We start from the raw sequence: 23,746 nt of genomic DNA on the forward strand, positions 1-23,746 counted from the left end.
ACCTGTGCCAGGACCTCACCACCATCACAGGGAAGAATTTATTTCCTAATATTCAATCTAACCCTGCCCTCTGGTAGTGGGAAGCCATTCCCCCTTGTCCTGTCCCTCCAGGCCCTTGTCCAAAGTCTCTTTCCAGCTCTCTTGGAGCCCCTTTAGGCACTGGGAGGGACTCTCAGGTCTCCCTGGAGCCTTCTCTTCTCCAGGAGAACACCCCCAGCTCTCCCAGCCTGGCTCCAGAGCAGAGGGGTTCCAGCCCTCTGATGGATATTTCTCCAGTGTTTGCACAGCATATCAGGGCACACCCATTGGAAAACAACCCATATGACCACACAAGGGGATAACAACAAGGTCAACTTGTTGTTGTCTGATGGCCCAGAAACCACCAGATGGCTCACAGTCTTTCCCCTTCAGAGCCTTCTTGGTCCCCTGGTGATGTGCTGAGATTTACCTTCCCATGTGCTGCTCCAGCATCAGGGACCAGACAGACTCAGGGAAGGGTTACACCTCTAGAGACACACATGCCTCTCTTTATTTTGTGTTGGGACTCCTACAGCTCTGTCTGGGCCCCTTTTCTACCTTGTGCATGCTACTGAGTACAAAAGATTAAATAAATAACCATATTATTTGAGGATGCCACACTGGGAACATGTCCACTGTATTACTGGCATTGCAGTTTGTTTTCTTCCAAAGTCAGGGTGGCAGAAGTTTGTACGAAGCTCTTAACTTGGTTCTAGCACGATGTTGGCAAAAGAAGAAATTTAAATAACCATGTGGATGGCAAATCCTTTGAAATTACACTTCCCTACATTTTCCAGGATAATTATTCTGCCTCTGCTAAATCTCCAGGCAGAACTATCCAGGAATTAATATTCCTTTGCCTTTACCTTTGTACTGTGAAAGACAATATTTAGGTCCTTCCTGAGGGAGGAAAAAAAGTTGTAATGGAGACCAGAGCAAAATAAAACCTCCCACAGATTCCGAGGGAACAGCCTCCCAGAATCTCTCACATCGTGTTAGCAGGTTTTCTTTAACTATTTATTTGAGCCCCTGGAGCCCAGGATGGATCTGTGATTCTGGGAAATGCCTTCCCCCCATGTGGGAACATTCTTGTAGCACTGAGGGTTTGCAGAGCCAGCATGTCTTCAGCTTCTCCTTTCAAAGACAACAGTGAAAGCTTTGCATTTGGAGCCTCATTTGTACCTTGCTCTCAGTATAAACTGAAAGTGACTACAGGCTGAACGTGAATAAATGATTTACCTCATCCAGCCCTACCTGGCTTTCTGAGAGTAGGGTGTTAATCTGGAGAGACACATGTTAATTTGAGTGTGTGTGCCTAACAAAGAGGGAGGGCATGCACAGAAAAAGATGGGGAAAATAGATATATAGTTATATAAATAACTATGCTGAGCTATTTAAAATAACAGGGGGAAATGAGAATAAAAAAATACAGCACAAAGTAATTGTGTTGGCTAAATCAGAAATTGTTTGATGTCTGAGAATTCTGAGCTCTTCTAGGATCTCTTCTGCTACAGTGGAGATTTAACACCTGTATGGGGAGCAGAAGAGCCCTTAAGAGGCCTCCTTTGTGCACTGGACTGGAATTTAATCTTCAACTCAAATCTCTGTCTAGAGACCTCAGGGAGAACACTTGGAGATGTTGCTGTTGGTTTCAGTGAGTGCTTCCCCACACCTGAGAATGAAAGTTTTGATGGTTGCCAATGATAGAAAAAGGGGGAATGACTTCAAGCTAACAGAGGGTAGGGCTAGATGGGATATTGGGAAGGAATTCTTGGCTGTGAGGGTGGGGAAGCCCTGGCATAGGTTATCCAGAGAAGCTGTGGCTGCCCCATCCCTGGAAGTGTTCAAGGCCAGGTTGGATGGGGCTTGGAGCAACCTGGGCTAGTGAGAGGTGTCCCTACCCGTGGCAGAGGGTGGAACTGGGTGACCTTTAAGGTCCCTTCCAGCCCAGACCATTCATTATTAATGATTAAATCCTGTAGGTCAGCAGAAAAACTCATTTGGGGACCAGGAGTTTGGACTTCACATAGACAATAAAAGACTTCTACTCTGTGAGGACAGAGCAAATCCCTCCGCAGGATTTGCCGCTTGGGTGGAATTTAGGAACACTCTTCATTCAACCCAAGACCTTTTTGTGAGAACTCCAAATGGGGAAGGATGTTCAGGAAGCAGGAGAGAGCCCCCATCCCTCCCCTCCACTCTTGATTTCACACCAACTCCAAAATCCTGCTCAATATGTTAAGGAACAACTAAGTAGCATCACGTGTACTAAGATTAAGGATATATATTACAACTAGACATATGCATCAGGTATTCAGATTCTCAAACTATTTCACTTGTGTTGCTCATATTGCAATGAAATTATATTTTGTTACAGTTGACTTTGTAGCTGTTTTCCAAAAACGGGCAGGGTTGTTCAGGTCACATCATTGCAATGACACACCAGGCTTGACTTTTGCAACAATGAACTGAAACAGACTTTTTAAAACATTGATTTTATATGAAAAAATAGCTCACACCAATTCATTTATCATAATCACATTTCATTAACAGTAGAATTAACAAAATCACAATATACATTTATAATATGTACTTATTTATATATGTCACTTTGTATGAACCATTAACTCTATGTAATAAAAATATATTACAACATTTGATATGTATTCACAAAGCACAAGCTGTTGTAAACAGAATAGACAGTACAGGCCCCTTTATTCAAAACTTGAACTTGGAAGTAATTCTTTTTATTTTTTGCATTCCTTTAAACTGTAGACACAGAGAATTTTATGTGTCTGCCTTTAGGTGAATGAATTACTGAAATATCTTTTAGGATATTATTACAGTTTAGCTTATCTGGGACCCTAAAATCCATGGTAACTCATGACACTCTTGAGCATGTTGTCATTACAAAGAGGTCTGTGCATCCCTTTATCCATGCAATTTAGAAAGGTTTAATTTATATTACCATTTCCCCCTAAATAAATATCCCCTGCAATTACATCCCACTGTTATACAAAAAAAAGTCAAATGCAATAAATTATGATGGTATTTATAACAGTATAGTCAAAACATGCCCTATCTACAGCAGGTATTATTAATGTTATTTCCTAACTATCTTCCTTCAGACTGGCTAGGTGCTTTTAGAAATAGGAAACCAACTATTTTCAATATTTGCAAAACAAAATACTTTAAATACACAGACTGGACATTTTATACCTCTCATGGTATGAATGGTCCTTACTCAGCCAAGCAACCCCACTCTCCTTGTAGAAAGGAGTTGTAAAACCAGCTCCTAACATCTTGTTTTTAGAGCAAGCAATCATCTAATAATTTAATGTAGGGGCAAATGTTTAAGTCCAACTGCACCTGGAAAGACTGGTAATACATTACATTCCTACAAGAATTCAGAAGGGAATGATTAGTGATTGCCAAATACATGAATTTTTATCCTAAAATAATCTTAAGAAAATAAAAGCACTGCGAAAAAAATTCTGAGGTTTAGAAAAATGCCCTGTGTACAAATAAAGGTAAATCAAGGCACCTCTTAGTTATCTATTTTCCAAGGCAATCTGTGATAATAGTTTTCAAATGTCTATCTGGGAAGCCCTGTGGTTTCTGCTATAAAAAGATCCATTCTTTACTCTGGCTGATGCAGGTGGCTTTGTTTTACTTGAATGAGGCTGGGCTGGATGACAGAGCACAGAGAACTTGTCCCCAGCCTTGTCACATGTTTGCTGTGTGACCCTAAGGACAATGAGTATTTAACTGATTTTTTCCTAACAGAAGTCATTCAATTAATGAGGTTTCTGTATTTCTTTTTTTTCCTATGTTGCTTATTGATCCCATTAGCAAAGAAGGAGAAGGGGAATTTGCCTGTCTTTACATAAGGATTTTGTAGTCAGAAGGGAATGTAAAACTCTTTGATATTCAACAGGGCTTTTTAAAATTTTTGTTCAAGAATTCAAAGCAGTGCAAGTGCAACAGGACTGAACAGAACCTCCTGAGATGGGCAGCAAGAGGAAATCTGCAGCCAGCTTTGCACCTGGACCCTGCTGCATTCCCACTGATATCTCACCAGGATGCTCTGGCATTTCATTCCAAAGCACTGCTTTTCTGTTTCATTAGGAACTCTTGCTGGATCCAAAATGCAAGAGGATGGAGGTTTTTGACTTTTTGTTCTTTGTATGAGTTTGAAGAAAAGTTTGCTTTAAAGCTCTAATTGTACAGCTACAGTGACTGGAGCAAGAAAGATGGAGAGGGACTTTTTAGAACATCGTGGAGGGACAGGACAAGGGGGAATGGGTTCTCACTGTCAGAGGGCAGGGTTAGAGTGGATGTTAGGAAATAAATTCTTCCCTGTGAGGGTGGTGAGGCCCTGGCACAGGTTGCCCAGAGAAGCTGTGGCTGCCCCATCCCTGGAAGTGTCCAAGGCCAGGCTGGACAGCAACCTGGGCTGGTGAAAGTTGTCTCTGCCCATGGCAGGAGGTGGAATGAGATCGTCTTTAATGTCCCTTCCAGTCCAAACCATTCTAGGATTCAATAATAACTCCAAATAGAGATCCTTTTCCTAACATGTCTTTGTAGATTATTAATCAGCCATGTGGACTTGTGCCTTTGGATGCATTGAAACCATGTGAAATAGTATTTCTTGAACAAAAAAATAGTATTTTACTACACAATTGTCACCCATTCATGCTGTCACACACCTGATGCATTTTTTCTTGGCATACACATTTCTGAAGTGCACTTACAGTCTCTAGGGCAAATCATCCTTCTTATAAATATAGACATTTATGATAAACTATAGCAACCTCTCTAGTTCATTAGATCAGCATTATTTGCTTAGAAACCAACAATCCTAAATACATATTTACATGACACACATCAGAACTACAGGTAAGAAGAAGACATTTGACAAAGACTGCAGCAGCTCTTTTCTCCATGTAAACTTTTATGCCCCCCCCAAAAGGGACAGCTGCCTTTTGGAGCAGGGTGGTTTTCCTTAAGAAGCTTCACCCATCAAAGATTTTTTGATGTACTGAATGCTGAAAGAATAAAAAGCAAATTTAAAAAGGTAGTTTTAAGGCTACAGTGTTATTGTTCTCATTTGTTCAGCTTTGGGAAGGTTACAAAGGTATAACCTGATTCTGCAAATACATGAACCTGTGCTCAGCCCTCACTATCCAACAGAGCAAACACAGAGTGACCATGGGATCAGGATTTGACTGAGCTTTCTGTGCTGAAGTATTTTGTGGTTTTAGGGTGAAGTAACAAGTCTCTGCTTTTGAGCTTTCTTTAGTGACAAGAACACTGAACGTGGGGAGAAGACAGCTCTAACAGCAGTGAAAAGCAACAATTTCCAAAGGATTGCTCCAAAGGGTATTCACTAAATGTGTAAAAATGCAAAGGGCAAGATATGCAGAACCTTCAGAGCCTTCTTCATTTGGGATTAAGAGATGTGAGGGAACTGTGAAACCTTAGGCAGGTAGGTCCAGAAAAATTTACTTTCTGCAGTCGACCTCAACCCCCGAGGCTTCAGGAATTAGACTGTATCTGGTCATCCTGATGCCTTAAGTGAGTAGTTTCCACAGAGCACATCTGAATACCAGCAGAGCCTTCCCAAGCTGACAAGGATCTTCCTGTGGAGTCTGTGCTGCTCTTGCAGGCTCAGCCCACTCTATGGCAGCTACTGAGCTTTGACAGAATTTTCACCTTTCTCTTTGGGATGAGAGAATGTCCGAGAGACCCTGTGGAAACAGGGCACTGGGAAAAGCCCATTGCAGCCAGGGGAACACATGTTATTTAAGCAGCAGCAAAGCCAGTTTGTAGCTCCCAACCTACCTGACCCTCAGCCTACCACTCACATCTCTCTCTTCCTCACTTTTGTAACCTCTTAAAGGTGTTCTGATGCAGCTGTTTCTTGAAGCAAAGTTTAAAAGGTCTTCCAAAAATCATTTTTAAAAAATATTTTCCAGGAAGATTTTACTGTTGCCCTGAAGTAGATTTGTATTCATCTAATGGGACCAAATCCTCAGGTGAAACCAACTATTATGTTGATTTATGTCAGGAAAGAATTTGGTACTTATTAATTATTCAATAATTATAAGTTTGTCATAGTTTTTTACCAAATGTAGTTACCCAGATCTTCACATTCACACTGGCTCAAAACTATCACATAGACCATGATCCTAGTTCACAGTTAGGGTTCTGAAATTATATAAATTACTCTAAAATAAACAAAAGGAAAAGCTCATAATCCACAAAATGACATAGTGGACTAAGTTCTCTTACTCATCTGCCAGTGTTCTGCCTGCCAAATTTACAAGATATGAAAAAATTGTTAATTGAACATGCATGTGAGGAATAGATATTGCATATGGGACACAGATACCAACAAACAGAAAACTGCATATTGCCTAAGCAGCTGCCCAGTTTTGCACATGCAGTTCCAGATTTTGGGCACACATTGCAGCCATACTTTACAAACATTTTCCAAAAATATTTAAATAACAAATGGAAATTCTCCTTCCCCCCCCCCCCCCCCCCGCACACACACGTGTGTTTGACAAGAGAACAGCTCTGCTTCATGAGCAGAGTTAATAAATACTGTGCATTACATTTACCATCATTATTCTAACTGGCTCGAGTCAAAGTGTTGTATAGTACATATAATACTCAGCAGACAGTTACTCATATCTACATTCATCACTTAGACATACATTTTAGAAAATTCTGCCAGTTGCCTATAAGAATTCAGCTGAATATCTAGCACTTAACAAGCCACAGTATCATATTTCTAGTATCTTACAAAATGCCATCAGGAAATGTTAGGGCATTACTTTTATTTTGTGTACTGAGGCAGTTTGTCAAGCACCAGCATTTACAACTCTTGCTTGCTTCAGATGGTGGAAATATGACAATGTGACAGAGAGCTGATGCAAGGAAGGGGAAATTATATCTATTCTCTGGTATAAGATTAATTACAGAAGAAAGGCACCATGAAAGAAAGACAAATTTTTAAACATATACAAGTGGAGAGATTTATTGCTCATGGTGACACGTAAATCAACCGGTGACTGACTATGATACACAAGCATAATGAGACAAGTCCAATGCTGTATTTTTCTTTGTCTTTTAATAGACATCCTAAATGTAGAATAGTTGTGGTTTTTTTCCTAGGAAATTATCTTACTCTCTTTAAATTTGAAATTTTAAATCCTTCTGGAGTTAACCTTATCAGCATACAAACCTCCCATTGGCTTTGGCAACAGGCCCATGTGTAAGTTAACAGTTGTGGACCTTGACAATCATCCTGGGGCAATTTGGTCTTAGTAAAACATATAATGAATCGACATAAAGCTTTTTATCTCTTTTAAACTCATGTGTTCTGATACACTCCAGTCATCCAAATGACTTGAATTTCTTAAGAAACAAGTATTAAGCTGGGTGTCTTTATCTATTACACCTGAGAAAATTATGTTAAGCCTAAGAAAGAAAATAATTAAGATGAGGTAGACTATTTAATCTGTCTGAGGGCTAATTTGAATGCAGTGTTGTAAGAACTTAAATTCTATGATTATAATAGTGTGTAGATTTTATTATAATTATGGTATTTTTATAGCTGAATAGTAATTAAGCTAAAAATTTTTATTTACGTGGTTATGTTCTTCATCATATAAATTCTTCCATTTACAGAGCAAATGACTACGTAAATTCACAGATTAACATGGTTCCTTGCAGCTGTAGCCCATGCCAGGGCGAGGGCTAAGTCAAGGCTCTCCAGACTGATAACAGAGGTGTTACCCCACATTCACTGGCTTTGGGGTGAAGCCCCTCACCGAGTTCCCCGTCTGGGCTTTGAATCAGAGGCCAGAAAATGCAACAGTGGGTATTTTTTGCAACTTATCGAGCCCTTTTCTTGGGTGACAGTAGGTGGTAACTAAAAAGTCATCCCTCATTTTTACAACGTGGGCTCTTATTTTCTCAATATGATCCCGGCTGTGTTTTTTTGGTATGGGATTGACAGTAGGAATATGAGCAAGGGGAGGTGGTAGCACAGCCAGCTGTGTCAGCTGTTATTTAAGATGCCGTTGCATGCATGAAGCCTAATTAACCAAGGCTATTCTAATCCAGGCATGCATCTGAAGGCATGGGAAATGTTAATAATGTTCCTATGCGTAACTGCAATCTAGAGCTGTAAAAATTTGGACTGAAACCTCCTGAGATCCAGATTATTGGCTCCACTTTCATGGTGGAGTGGAGGCCTATTATTTTTCTTCCACTTGCTTTGAAAATTATACTTTAAATTCAGTTTTAGGCTCATCTTTCCTTTAAGTAGTAAAAAAACTATGATTAATAACTCCTTAGAAAACGGAATTTTTTTTTTCTCCTGGGCACAGGGCCCAGTTTTGCAGATTTGGGCAAAATTCAGTTCTTTATAGCTCAGATATATGGAATTAGGCAGGAGGCATTCTGACCTTTCCACTCTACCTACCTTATGAATTTTTCTGAAATCCAACAGGGAGAAAATTAGTGGGATTTTGTGTAAATTCCTTTAAAATCTAGAGTAGATATGTCTGAATCCACCCTGTAGCATAATTCAAAAGTGTTTTTTCCTTCAGTTCTACAGGATTGTTCCAAAAAATAGATATATATGAAAAGGCTGAAAGCTGTGTTGGACACTGGGCTAATATTTAGATAAGGATTTTTATTTTTTTAAGCTTTTTCCATTAAGTTTTTTTCTATACACATCCTTCTCAAGCAACTAGGCTGGGGTGGGTTTTATAAAGCTGTGTTGGCAGCTACATCAGGGGGAGCTTTAACTGCAGCCAGTGAAAAACACAGCACAAACACCCCTGTGCAGCTTTTTAGAATAATCTTATGATGTCACCAGTTTGCTCCCATTCCTTTCATGAGCCCTTCTGCTGAGGACTAGCTTTTTATCTATGGATGCAACTGCTGATGGAAATCAATGGGAGATTTGTATTTGTGAAGCCTGCAGGACCACAGATCAATAGTGCTCTTCCAGTCAGAGGCAGGAGGTCCAAAGCAGCCTGACTCCCTAAGGTGTCAGCATGGGCTGCTGGAGCGACATGGGCTGGCACTGACCCTGTCCATGACTGCCTCCCAAAACCTGGACAGCTGAGGAGAGCTACTAGGGATAGGTCATTGAGTTTTGTTCCACATATATCATGTTTTATGTCTTTTAGGTCCCATACCAGGCTCCTCACTCGTTCAGCTGCGATATATTCGGGTTGTGCGATTCGCTCGTGAGGGCAGAGGAGTTGATGGAGCTCCTCTTGAGGATCTTGTTCATGATGTCCTTCCAGGTCTTCTTGTACTGATGCCGGAGCAAAGAGTACACAAAAGGGTCTGAAACAGCTTTGCTGTAAGCCAAGCACTTGGAAATGATTCCCCAGTGGGAATTGATGTGGACCACGGAAGATAATTCAACAAGTCTGTGGAAAGAGGGAGGCAGAAAGAGTGAACATTCACATTAAAAACCCAGAGCAACAGCACAACTGAAAGACACTAACCTGCCCCCAAACCCCTCAAGTTATTCCTGGGCAACTACAGCGGAACAAAAAGGAAACCATACTCTTTTAAATGTGAATGTTGTCCTCCTCTTATGAATTTTTAAGACTGCAAATGTAAACTTGAGGTCTGTTGGCCAAAGTGCTATTGCTTGGTGTCATGGAATTCTTATTTCTCTACCATTATCAATCTAAAAATCCAACATCTAGTCTGAATTTGTGGTTCTAGGTCCCCTTGAGGACATCTGGGAAGCCACTCACTAGTGCTCTCCAGCTTTCTATCCAGCTCCTAGAGAGAGTTCAATGCTTTTAAACAGTTTGCCTGAGTTGCAGAAGCACACAAGAAAGGAAAATTCATCATCAAGAGATGGCATATTATATCTTGAATTTAAAAACTGGACAGCTTTTTAAGGCCGACTATATACATTTGCAACAAATCTAGCCAGACAAAACTTTTAAATTATTAGGGAAGGGAAGAGTTTCATATGCTCCTCATACCTAAACTAGCACAGAGAGTTCACTCTGTACCCAGGGAGACTATTTCTGACAGTGAAATATTGATAACTCCCCATGTCTTTGAGCAAGACCAAAGGGCAGTTCTATTCAATATGCCTCTATAGCTGTTAGAAACTATTGATTTTCATAGAGGACAAACAGCCACGTGTGCTGCTAGAGAGCTCCACCAGGCCACGGCAAACAAGATCTTTGCTGAAACTGTCTTCAGCAGCAGATGTTCTTAAAACTGTCTGGAAAATACTTCAATTACTCATGTTTATTCAGACAAAGCACCATTTCCAAGGAGCATTCTGAAGCATGGTTCCTGCAGCAGCAATGACAATAATGTTGGCACTTTTTAGAGATGACGATTTTTTTTCCCTCAGTCATTTTATTCTCATTCCATAAACTTTCACTACATTGTGTTGTTAAAAATAATGCTGGCAGATGGCACAGTCCAGTCATTTGAACATGAAAGTGGGACTAAGGAGCCTTAATTTGTTACAGCACTATGACCTTCTGTCTCTCTCTGTTTGCCCAAGCTGCAAAGCTCCATGACAGAAGCTCTGTCTCTTCCTAGATGTGTGTGCTGGGCTCAGCAGCTCTGAGGTCCCAAAGAACCTCAGATCCGAGATTCTGTCCCATTCCTCTCTCCTTTCATCTCAACTAAACAAATGTTATTATTTCCACCTCCTCTTCTAACTCATGGCCATTACTTTTCTTACAAAGTAGAATGAGGACTGAGACATAATTATCATCAAGTCCAGCTGCTGGGTGGTCTCATCTGGTGTATTCTCTCTTGGTTAATAAAATGGAGCCTATGACATCCAAATGAATGTGTTCTAAAATGAGAACTGACAATTTGAAAATTAGTCAACTCCTGAGTCATATTTACATTGTAATCTACCATGATCCATCCTTCTTGTTGTTCTCCACTCCATTTATTTGATGCCTACTTCGCATTTTGAATTTCATCATGTTGAATTTCATCTGGATGATTCATTTTTACTGAGTGCTTTACAGATGTGAATTTGATTATGTTTAATTAAATTCAGTGGGTGCCTTGAATAACCAAAATGTGACAGATTTGTGTCTGAGGCTGTGTCAATCAGTTCTATGAAACATTAACAATCTCCATTTAAAGCACATCAAATAGACACTTCAGGGTTGCAAGCCTAGACTTGTTAATTTTACCTTCATTGACTGATCAAATGAAAAGCCTACACTTTTATTAAAAAGACTTTAAATATTTTCTTTGATTGACTTCTGCAAATTTCCTTGACATTTACACATTTTTCAATTCTCGTGTGTTGTTTTTTATAGTAAATTACATTTGCAGTTATCAAGCAGCAAACGTAGAAATGCAGCCAAACCCCAAGCTATGCATTTCCATTTCATGTACAATTAAATGTCAGCCTTTCAAGGCATATCAAATGTTTTATTGCCTTTGAAAGGCTTTGTTTCTCATTTACGAGGGAAATTATATGCATAGCTTCAATTTTCATGAAATGTTTCGGCCAAAAAGAAGACATTTTCAGTGAAGGAATATTAATATTTCAGTGCTACCTGTAAATTAAATTTTACAGCATCAGCTACATAATTCTCTATCTCGCTTTCATAAGCCACTCTTCTACTGTTGGATCTTCAAAACCTTTTTATTTCAAAGCTATAGGCTCTTTTGCTATGATGCCTTGTTCATATTTTAGAAACTTTAGTTCTGCAGAGTGTGTCATGTCACGTGGTTATCCAATTGTTTTACTTCACTTTCGGTAAACGAATGAGAATGGGATGTTAAAGAGTATGACCTTGATCTCTATGCACATAATACTGGAAATCCTTTATTTACATGTGCAGTTCATCACTACACTAATATATATTTACTGAACATGTGTACACCCAGCTGGAAGGCTGAATAAATGGCAACATCTCTGTTGTGCGTTGCTTAAACCTGGGGCTTTAACTGAGTTATGGAGACAAGTCTGAATAGACCAGAGCCTCAAACAAGTTGAAATGTCCTTCTGTTCAGAAGTGAAAGGAAACTGGCACTGCAGGCTGGAGCTGGTAGATGATGTAGCTCTTACAAGAAGAAATCCAACGCCTTCCCCAAGAATTTATATGAGCTCTTTGACATAACATTTCTGTTTGTGCCTAATTCTGATTTTTCCCCCCCCCATACAATTCCCGTGGTACCAGAATTATACATTGTTTTTTTTAATTTGGTGTTAAAAACTTGAATAAGCTGATCATCCCTGGAAGTGTCCAAGGCCAGGTTGGATGGGGCTTGGAGCAACCTGAGCTAGTGGAAGGTGTCCCTGCCCATGGCGGGGGGTGGAATGAGGTGATCTTTAAGGTCCCTTCCAACCCAAAACATTCTATTATTCTATGGTCAGTTTTATCTTGATGTTCATTTGAACTTATTTTCACTTTATTGCCTGATGGACTGAATCCTTTCTGTGCTGACTTGGTGATGAAAAAACCCTATTTTAATAATTCCTTCTCTGTACAAAAATGGCATTGCAGTCATCCTTAGCAGATTTCTCCTCATCTAGCTTTGCCTCTTAAGTAGTGCATACATGGCAACCAGAGAGGTTCTGTAAGGAAACAGAGTTTGGGACTTGTAGTTAGACCTACAAATCTTGCAAACCATTGCTTTCAGTCATTGCTGTCCCCCAAAGCTGCAGGAACCATTTGCCAGCAGGACAGGGGTATAAGGACAGGAAACAGAACTGTCTGGCTTGTACCAGAAGCTCCCATTTTTCCACATGGGAGCTAAATATCTCTACCTCACATCATCTGGATGGAGACTAGAAGGCCACTTCAAATGCATCAACCTGTGATTGCATAGGAAATTCATGCATTTATATGCATAAATAGGCAAGAATACAAGTTGCAGAGGAATTCAGAACTTCTTGTCTCCCAGGCAGGATCTGCATATGCAGAGGGCAAGCAATCAGTTTAGAAACAGAGTTTATTTACCACTTGTCCCCCAGAGATGATACAAGAGAATTTTAATCTTCTTCTGCCTGTTCCATCATCCTCCTATTTAACCTGAGGGCTTGGGTCTATGAACTTCTGTCTGATATTACTTCAGGATTTTTAATTTAAGGCCAATTTCCTCACACATTGACAGCACTTATTAACTTACATGAACAAAGTTCTGTATTTCAGTATAAAATGCCTGGAGTTGGAAATGAATATTAGAAACTGGTAGGACTTATCTTCATTTTTCTTATGAAAAAGATCCTTGGAGAAAAGAGGCTTGGAAAAATGTTATTTAATTGTATAATGTTAAATATAGCAAAAGAAGAGATGTGTACTCATAGAAGAACCAAGAAGCAAGCTATACCTAGAAATAAATAATATGGGGTAATACATCTGTCATACTGATGGAGTGGAAACACTGAATCAAGAAGAATCAGATTCTACTGATACACTACTTAAGGTCATCTCTTGAACTAATTAGGATTGTTCTTACTTCATAAAAGAAGTGCCTAATCAGATTTTTATCATCATGTGGTCTGAAAAACTCTGGTTTATCCAGAGAGGCATTTATCTGTCTGGGATTATAAGCACAACTCCTTCACTGGTTCATGGAACTTCTAGTGACACCTATTTATTTTTATTGTTGAAACAGAAAGATGTTATAGTGAAGCCTTGTGATTTGCTACTTTCAGCCTCTAATTCAGGGAGTACTGAAGAGCGTGTTTAATTTAAGTGTATTGCTGATTAGAGCTGATTGACCAAATGAGAGGCTGAGCAACACACTCCCTCCTCTGCCTGCTGTTCCCTGCCTTGAACTGGGATTGATTGCCTCTCTCCTGTAAATGCAAAGCGCTGGACACAGCCCAGAAAATACTACTTGCTTGCAAAGTTAAACTCAAAAGTCTCCTTATCCCCTTGACTTCAAGACCCTCAGCCCCATGTGCGAGGCAGAGGGAAGCACAGTGATGGATGTCCTTGAATATCTGTCTGTGCAGGCATTCAGCCAGGTCTCTCAAGCAGCTGAAGAAGGAATTCCCCTTGGCATCCTGTGCTGTGTTCCCCCTAGACATGTCAGAGCTGAAAAGACCAGGAATGTGAGAGACTTCGACACCCCTGATACGCCTGGGCAGCTCCCAGGGTGCATCTTCGTGCATTCAGGACACTAAGTTTTGACTCTTCTCATCATCACTCTCTTTTATGGATCTTGTGTGGACTAAAAGGAGGAGGCTCAGGATTTTTCTAACCCCTCTTCTTTATCTTAAGGCCACTGGGACACAACCTGGGACACCACAGGGTGAGGAGGAGGTGGGGAGGTGGTGCCTGAATGCTGGGCTGAGATGCACAAAAATACTTGTGACAGTTCTAGTTAGAGCTCTTGGGACTGAGCCACCAGCTATTGTGTGACTGTGGTGATTTTCATTAAGATCAGACACTCAACATAAAATAAAAATTAACCATTTGTAACGAAATAAATAATTTAATGTCTTATAGCTTGAGATCTAAGGCTAAATGTCCATAATTACAAATCCCTTTATACCATTTAACTGTGTGGCTTGGAATGGTGTCTTGTGACCACTAACTGAAAGGGAAGGTGATTCTAGTTACTTTTATTTTCTAATTCTAAAAAATCAGGACAGTATACTGAAATGGAAAAATTCGGGGTTTGCTCCATGTCCACTTATATTGACTCTTAATCCAGCTTTTTCAGTGATTTTTTTATGTTGGATCTGAGTTTGACTGAAGTCAGCCCCGCTAATTTCTACTTAATAGTATTGGAATAGGAGACACTTTAAAAATACTTTTTTCTTTCTCTGTTCTGCATAGCAGCATCTCAGTTTTTCCAATCTTTTAATAAGGAATGCAAGCTATAAATTTCCTTCAACAGCTAGATAACATTTTTCTGGATATACTCACTTTCTAATACTTTATATTTCATAGGAGTAATTTAGTGTTTCCCACAGGAGCCATTTCCAAAGATAAGCTAGTAGATAGATAGACATCTGATCATAAATCACAAGCAATTTTTTTGTTATGAGCCAGCACAGCTTTGATATTTGATGTTTATGACTAATAAACTCTGTCCAGTCAGAAAAAACTATGGTTTAAGTCTGGGGACCCTGTTCTCACCTCAGCTGGATCTTGTTGACCAAATTTTTACAGTCTGACCTATTCAGGAAAGTGTCTTCCCCTGAACCAGGGAGGCAGTCCAGGCAGTAGGGGACTACTTGACCCCCAAAAAAGTCTGCAAAATTGTTTGGACTGACTTTCTAAATCACTCCCATGTGACCAGCACACTGGCTGGGCTGTTTGAGCAGAGTCAGATCAGAATCCTGCACCAGGATTGAACTGGATAAGCACTATGACATTTCACATCATTCGTTAGCACAGCAAATGCAATTTCTGTTATAGGAGTGGAAACAGTGCATCAAATTTTCACAGGAAACAGAATAATCTTGTGGCTCAGAGGGCCCTGAGTTACAATTGTATCTCAGGAGTCTTTTCCAGGATGTAGGTTCACACTTACCTTGTAATTACATAAGGTGCAAAACAAAGTATGAAGGTACCAATAAAGGTACTTATTTTCTTTGTTGCTCGCTGCCTCCGCCTCTTTTGCTCTTCCAGACAACGCTCTCTCACACTGTGTGACATTCAACACAGACAAGAACATGAATCATAATATCAGGTAACAGGTTTTAAAGGCTTTACTTATGGAATGATGGGAAACAATCTTTCCGGTATCTGTTATAAGCCACTACCAGGTGCATTGCATTTCTGTGGGACAATATCAAGCATTAATGCATTGTCTGACCATCTTACCCTCCAAAAGTAGTTACTGAGAAATACAGGATTGTATATTTATGTGCACACACACCTCCTTTGTATCAATTGGTCTATAGTCAAATTGGTGGAATTCAGCCTTGAAGTCTGTTTACAGGTCCTTTTTGAGTTACTCTAAGCAGTATTTGCAGACCAGAGTTTGCCTCATGATATTGAGAGGTTTGGAAAATATCCATTTCGGGATGGGCAGCATGCTGCTTCTCTAGAAACAGCAATTCCAACACCACTACCTTAGGGAGGAGAAACTTCCCAGCAAGATAAGAAATAAACCACAATGAAACCATAACGGGAAATCACATGCTCTGGACTTTCAGATGCTCCAACACTGGAGCAATCACTGTATCCCATAGCCATGAACTGTGTGTCCATAAATATTCCATCAGCCTGTGCAGCTTCGTGCTGCTGTCATGCTGAATGTTTTGCAAAGCAGAGAATTGTATAATAAATCCACAACACTGTGATATCCTCACTTCTCACCTCAAACCAGCCCTGTTTCCAGCTAAACAGACACAAATTAGTCCCACCCCATGTTTCTTCCTCGGACTAGAGCTTGTCCTTTGAGTTTCCTGTTGGTGGTTTCAGCAGGCCACCAGAGAGCTGCTAACTCCCTTGGTGTGCCAGCAAGGTGGTGGGACCATAGGGCTGAGGCCTTGCTGTCACTGCAAAAAATCTCCTTTGAAACCAGCACATTTTCTTGTCAAGAGAGTTATTAATGTGAAATCTCATCCTCTTCCTTTACCTGCTTGAGTGACTCCTGTGCTCGCTGTCCTTTGTGAGGGAAGGGGACGAGTTACTGCCTGCTCCAGGCAGCTAGACTGGATGGGTTGTATGCCCCAGAGTGCCAGGATCATCAGTACCTGAATAAATCCCTTTGGAAAGGGCAAAATCAAAGCCAGACTGCCATCCTGAACGCTCTCTATGCACATAATGGTACCACGTGTTGACTCATTGCACAGATCTCATGGTGACGCAATTCAGGCAAACTGAAGGGGCTGGACCATGTCCCATGTCTATACATATAATTTTTAAAAACTGCTTGGCATTGGCCTCTCTTTTTTATTGTAAATTTGTAATTGATTATTCACTCTCAGGCTCCACACTCTCATGTGTTTATAGCTGAGGCTTAGGGCCATACACTCACATTATTTACTGTATCTGCAAATGTTTTATCATCATCTAAACATGTTATGTCCTGAGGATCTCAACATGCATTGGTGATCTCCGTGGTAATGAGTTCTTACGTTGCCTTTCCACTGTGTAAAAGAAAACGTGTTTCCTTTGTTCCATTCTATATTTGACCTTACATTGCCAGTCCCCAGAACAGCTATCATGACATGGTGAAATAAATACTGGAGGAAAAGTTTGTTCTCCTTGAAATGACAAATCATCTTTCTCTCAAAGAACATACCACATCTAAAAGCATTGCATGTTCTGTGCCTGAGTTATTTGCAGCTAGAAATGACAGATGAGAAGAAAAAGAAAATCCACCTTTTCAAGGGAACCTGTGGGTTTTCAATTCTGCAAAAGATGGAGAACTTGGAGTATTTTTGGGTGCAGACAGGTTATCTTAGAGTTTCAATAGCTTCACTTAAGAACTGTTTTAGTAAATTCATAGTATCCCAAAACCACAGTAATATGGGAAAATGTATCTCCAAAGCAGGTTCAATTAGAGTGTTCTAAGGGTGGAGAGGGTGTGTATTTTTTGTCTCTAACAGTTTCCCCAATTACATCTTTTCCTTACTGACACATACCAAGCTGTCTCTGACTCCTGTAGCTCACACGCGACTATCCTGATACACTTAATCCAATTTCTTTTGTTCAGCCTTTCCAGATGTAGCCAATAAATACCACAGCACAGCTGAAGGTATTTTATCTCACTCCTTCGTATAGACAATGTACAGACGAGTATTTTGCTCTTGCACACACTTCCATGCACTAAGATAAGAACATATATGCAAGTTCCAGTAGTGGCACCAGTAACAGAATGGGATTATTGACTAAGCTTTCATTAAAGATTTTACTATCCTGGAAAATCTAAGCTATATCCCCTTGAAGGGATATATTTATTTTAAATAAAGTTTATGAGATACTGGACCTTAAGATGTGCAGAGCTGGATACACCAAAAAGATTGTGCAGATAATTTGAGCAAAGAAATACACGGGCTAAACACTTAAGTGTACTTTTGCCCAAATCTCTCACAATTCCTAAGATATTTTGGTCTTAAGAACAAAGTCAAGAAAAAGTAGGATCCACTAGAAATGCCTAAGCTAACTTGAAAGAACATGAGCCCTAAACACTCACATGAATTTGTATGGTATTTAGAGGTTTCCTTTGTACTCGTCTTGAATGATCTTCAGGAGGTCACTCATGTCTTTTTAAGTCACAGGTAGTGAAGCCATCTGTCATAATGCCTGTCACTAGATCCCCTTGTGGGTGGATTCTGAGTCATAGGAAGCAGAAAATTGTCTGTACACATTTCTCACCGTGGAAACTAGACCCTGGGAAGAGCTGGAGGAGTCAGGGTAGTCGAAGTTGGGATTGTAAACTTTGTTCTCTCGTGTGAGTTCTCCCAGCATCCATGTCTGTGGTGTCAGGTACACACTGAAATTGCCTATACATACACACTAATATAAGGCAAACGATGTCTTTGTTGTGTCAGAGCTTCATGAGCACCACTGGCTGCTCCAGGAGAGCTGCAGCCTCTGTGCAGCTCTCACAGGAGAGCTGCAGCCTCTGTACAGCTCTCACAGGAGGGGAGGTGACCTGAGAGGTGGCCCTTTCAGCAGCAGGAGCTGTCGCCAGTTAAGGCAGCACCTCCACAGATCAAATCAGCCACCAAATCTGTAACCTAGAAAAGAAGCTCAAACTCTCCTTTCTTAGAGAGAAGCATTAGAATAACCTGATGTGAGAGGTAAGAGTTGTTGGTACAGGTTACTCACAGCAAAGTACCTGTACAACTCTGTCTCCTCTGAAGAAAGGAAGCATCATTCCCACAGCCCCACTGAATCCATTCCTCAGTGAGATGATTAGAAAATGCACAAAGAGCCTCAAATTAACCTAGACCATAAAAAATGCAGAGGAGGAGAAATAACAGTGAGACTTTTGCCCTTTTTCTAAACTTTACTGTTCAGTCCAGACATACTTGAAGCATTAGGCAAAACAAATGCTGTTTCAAACAGCCCCAGAGGGTTTATGGCACCACATGTCTTGGTGCAGGAACTAAGACAGTCAAGGCACAGTTTATCAACCAGACAGCACATAGGACAGGAGGGCGTTTTTTCCTCAATTTGACTTAGTCAATAAGGGAAGATTTATACCTGTATTTCTCAAGAACAGCAGCAAGCCTTGCCCAAAGTTCTGCTCTACATTCTTGATCAAGAGACAGCTCAAAGAGCTTAAGTGGAGAATTTTGAGCAAATGCTTCTGTTCTTCTAGCAGTGTGCTGTCCTGCCCTGATTCTTTCAGACTTATTTGCCTTAGCCTCAGGAATCCCCAAAACTTGACCTGTTTTTGAGGACAGCCACATGTGCTCTGAGCCCTGCAGCTCTGCTCCTGGCTGGTTGCAAATGGAGAGAGAGAGCTGGTGTTCGCCTCCAGCTTGTGGGGCACAGGGGAGCAAGGGAGGTCAGATGGGATGTCTGGCACGGGACTGCCCTCTCTGCTTTCCTGTCTTCCAGGTAGACTTCTCCCCTCATATCAGACCCCAAGCCTACACCCCTTCCAGATCCATACATTGCCTATTCATGCAAGATTTATAGCGTAATCCCTGATGTGACTTTTGCTCAGCATCCCAGCACGCATTCCTTGCCATTCCGTGCTTGCCTTCAAGCCCACTATCCTTCCAGCCCCTGGAGGCTCTTCTCCTCCTGTGTCTATGCATAGGGGGCTTACCTAAAGTCTCTCATTTGAAATGGGCTTTATACATCCCTTTTTTGTCATATTAACACTGCTGTTGAATTCTCTCTTACTTAAATTTAAATATAGGCATTCAAGCGCATGCATTTTGCAGATGTTATTCTCTTAGGATTCCGCCTTCAGGAATGATAAAGTTAGAGAAAGCACAGCAGTAGGGAAACTACTGAGCAAAGGAGCTGCAGGCAGCACCCAGCTTCCCTTCCAAACTCCAACTGAAGGGACAGGTGCAGCCTCCTCCCTCAGGGATCCAGCAACGTTGTGGGCTGACAGTGCCAAAAATGCAAACCTATCGACCACTTAATCCACCTTCAGAGACAAAGGGCAGGGATGTGATCACTGTCTCAAAGGGAAGTGCATTCTCAGCTAAAACCTTCCCTTTCTTTGCCCTCCCTCCCAAAACAAGTCTTTAAGCCTAACAAACAGAAAATGAGTTCTATAATCAGAGAAATAAACCCAAGTAAAAAGAAACATGCAGGATAGAAACAGTCAGGGATTATGGTTGTTTTTTACCCCTCCCCATCCCTTCCTCTGATACAGATCAGACTGTTTTAACATAACACTGAACCCCCTCCTCACTTCTCCTGCTGTGAATAGTCCCACTTGCTGAACATGCAGGCACCTTACCTGGGATGGATGTCCACAAGCAGCACCAGGGTCTGCATAGTGATCACGTCAATCCGCTTACAGTGAAACCGTGCCACCTTCAGCACTTTTAGATATGTGAAACACAGGATTATAAGAGAGAGGAGGAAGCTGAGAGCGTGAAAGACCCCAGTGAAAATCATAAACTGTGTCCTGTCTTCTGGTCTCTTGTTGTACAGGGTGCAGGAGGCATAGAGGTGATGGAAACCCACCCAGGAGAGAGAAGCTGCCACTATCGGGAACGACACCGAGTGCAACCACGTGTAGCTCAGTATGAGAGCAGCATCTCTGTACCTCATTTTGGAGTGATAACTTAGAGGGAAGACCACAGCAATCCACCTGTCAATGCTCAAAGCTGCCATGCTCAACATGGAATTCGTGGTGAGAAAAGTCTCCAGGAAGCCCACAGCTTGGCAGATCGGATCTCCTCCTGGTTGACTCTTGTAAATGATCCCGGCCAAGGTCAGGGGCATGCTGGAAACAGCCATCAACAGGTTGCAGAAGGTGAGGTTGAGGATGAACAATCCCGGGACCTGCTTGCGGATGTCGGCGCTGTACAGGAAGCACAGCAGCACCAGCACGTTGGCCAGTAGGGCCACGAGCATCAGCACCACCACCACGAAAGCCAGGATCAGCTCCCAGATGCTCATGGTGCGTCCAGTCACAGGAGAGACATCTCCGAAACTGCGCCGCGCCGGCACCGGGGGAACATGGTGCGAGGTGCACCCACCTCACCCTCCTCCCCAGCCTGCTCGCTCCCTCGCATGCCCTCCGTGTTTTTAGAGGAGCTGCAGTTTTTTCCTCCAACCTCCCCCTCCTCGCTGCTCCCTTCCACGTCAACGCTTTCCGAGACGTGCACAAAAGCACTGGGAATGCCCATCAAACTGCGAGGAGGGCTTAAAAAATATCAGCAGGACTGAACCACTGTCTCCATTCGGTCCATTTGAAGGAGAGCACGTTATTCTGAGAAACTGCTCTCCTGAGATCCCTAATTATCAGCCCCAAGCTTGCAAGCAATTCACCGAGTGAATTGTTTTCTCTTTCTGCCTTGCTTTCTGTCTCTCTCTCTCTCTCTTTCTCTCCCCTCCCCGTCTCCTCCAACCCTCACTCCCTCCCAGGCTGCATGTAACCTGCTTTTTATGATCACAGATAAAAACCCCATTAATGGATTAAAGCATGCACGCTGCTGGTGATTCGCAAACGTGATTATGTCATCCCTGCTCCACAACCCCTCCCCTTCTCCTTGCGACTGTGCCCAGACTTTCCTCAAGAGAAATCCCATGCTTTCATTTAATTGATTTAGCCATTAATTTGCAAACAGCCCTGTAACCGAATTCCTGCACTCCAGTGTGCTTCCTACATTTCCATGCATCACTTGCAGTGTTGCTGCTTGCTCTCAGCCAGAGCAGAGACTTTCTTTTCTCTTCATTAGCTGTGCTTAAAGAGATGTGGAAAAAATGGATATATTCTGCTACTTCTCTGGAGCTGTCATTAGGCAACCGGAATAGTTTTCCTGCTCTACTTTAGCACTTTGCAGTCCTATGTCTCCAAGCATGATGTGTAGGAGGAAAATGATTGCCTTCCCATCACCTTTAAAAGCAAGGAAATCAAAGCCCAGATGCCTCTGCCAGATGCCCAAGGTGACAGAGCAAGTGAGTGCCAAAGGCAGCATCCTGCTGCAGGTACCACACTATTCAGTGGGGCTTTTCTCCTCTTCAACAGTTTTTGCTTTCTCCCAATCAAAGCCTCCCTCCCTGCGAGGGTGAGCACCACTTCTTCAAAACCAAGAAGCAGCTTGGCAAAGGAAATAGGAAAGAGTCTGTATTGCACATAATTAGGTGTTAAAATTAAGGGGTTTTTAAAGGATGGAGAGGGAGCTGTTTCCTGGTTGCCTTTCCTGTCTCTTTAAATCAGTTTTAACTGGGAATGCTGAGAGTTTGCAAGCAATCAGGACAGCTTTCTCATCAAGGCAGCCAAGCCTTAACCTCTGCACAATAAGAAAGCAAAAGATACCCTGCAGCACAGTTACTGGGGCTTGGTAAGTGCTTGTGCACGTGTGTGAGAGCTCTCTGCTCAGGCAGATTTTCCCTCTGTGCCCAAAGCCCTGCCAGAGCCGTGTGTCTCCACATACAGCAGCTGTTCCCTGCAGCCACTCGGGATCATGGCTCAGGAGCTGTCACCCTGCACGCTGTCAGGGCTTTGCATGCTGTAGGAAAGCCCCTTTTCTTTCACTTCAGATTTGTCCTGTTTTCTTAAACCAGGCTTTAAAGGGCTAATGGAGTCATCAAAGACAGCTGAGACTCCCCAGGACACAGTGGGTTCACAGATCCTACACACACACACACGCAGCAGGGAAGGAGCAGCTCGGGGTGCAGAGCCCCAGGTCTGTTTGTGAGCCCTGTGAGCTCCCTGTCTCCAGAACACAAGTACATGTCCTCATGGCATGTGGATGATGTGCAGGACTACAGTGCCCACCTCTTCTCCTGAACCAGTGATCCAAAGCCACTTGAAGTTGTGGAGTCACCATCCCTAGAAGTGTTCAAAAAATGTGTGGATGAAGCACTTGAGGACATAGTTTAGTGGTGAACATGGTGGTGGTGCTGGTTTGATGGCTGGACTTGATGATCTTAGAGGTCTTTTCCTACCTTTGTGGTTCTGTGAGAAAAGCCTAAATGTGACTCCTTCTTTAAATAAGATGGGTCTTTACCCTCTTAGAAGAGGTAGGCTATGGAAATGAGAGAGAAGATGAAGGCTTTGCTTCAGGACAAAGATTATTGGTGGACATACCTTGAAGGTCCAGAGAGGCTGGTAGAACTGTGAACTGTCTCTGTTGGGTCTCTTTACCAGGCAGTGAGAAAGCATAAAACAGTGGACAGCTGCAGGACAGGCAAGAGGAGACTCAGAATATCCTTTGGTGTTGTCTCTGAACTCCTTTTTCCAAGACCTGATATCTCCCCTCTCTCCACCCACCCCCTTTTCCTCCAGACTTTATTAGGGTGCTACTACTTTTGCACATTGGTGTGGAAAAGCCAAATTAAAGCAGCAAGTTTGATGTATACTTCAGTAATTGGCCTAAATGAATGATGTGTGTGTCCTGTGCCCCACAGTTCAACAATTGCTTTTCTACATTCTATTCTATTTTATTCTATTCCATTCCATTCCATTCCATTCTTGTATCAAGCTTTTCTGTGTTGTACAAGTTTCTCAGGTAAAGAAAACATTGTTATCAATAAGGTTAAACTCCCAGTGTTTACGGGGAAAATGTAAAAACTGATAAGAACTTAAATCTACAATCAACCTATAAGTCTTTTCCAACCTT

General features: G+C 41.8%; 1 protein-coding gene across 2 annotated transcripts; it reads right to left on the reverse strand.

Annotated features, from left to right (window-relative positions):
• Window positions 1-393: 393 nt before the first annotated feature.
• On the reverse strand, window positions 394-21,506 carry GPR26 (G protein-coupled receptor 26). Of its 2 annotated transcripts, XR_003529675.1 has the most exons (4): window positions 20,410-21,506; window positions 15,556-15,669; window positions 4,694-9,479; window positions 394-405 (listed from the first exon to the last, which is right to left on the reverse strand). XR_003529675.1 is itself a non-coding variant. In XM_027655322.1 (3 exons), exons 1-3 carry the CDS (start codon window positions 21,075-21,077, stop codon window positions 9,248-9,250), a joined length of 1,014 nt encoding a protein of 337 aa, XP_027511123.1. In that variant the 5' UTR covers window positions 21,078-21,506; the 3' UTR covers window positions 4,479-9,247. The 2 variants fall into 2 exon arrangements, 1 of the variants encoding a protein (XP_027511123.1); XM_027655322.1 differs by lacking the exon at window positions 394-405 and having other exon boundaries at window positions 4,479-9,479.
• Between the last annotated feature and the right edge of the window lie 2,240 nt (window positions 21,507-23,746).

Source organism: Corapipo altera, unplaced genomic scaffold (genome assembly GCF_003945725.1).
Source record: "Corapipo altera isolate COAL_440 unplaced genomic scaffold, ASM394572v1 180, whole genome shotgun sequence".
Classification (NCBI taxonomy): Eukaryota; Metazoa; Chordata; class Aves; order Passeriformes; family Pipridae; genus Corapipo; species Corapipo altera.

Coding starts and splice junctions, on each gene's coding strand:
- GPR26 (XM_027655322.1), bottom strand. CDS start 21,077: ATGAGCATCTGGGAGCTGATCCTGGCTTTCGTGGTGGTGGTGCTGATG. Junction 15,670..20,409: donor CTTGTGGACATCCATCCCAG/GTAAGGTGCCTG, acceptor AATGTCACACAG/TGTGAGAGAGCGTTGTCTGG. Junction 9,480..15,555: donor GCACCTTATGTAATTACAAG/GTAAGTGTGAAC, acceptor CTCTTTCCACAG/ACTTGTTGAATTATCTTCCG.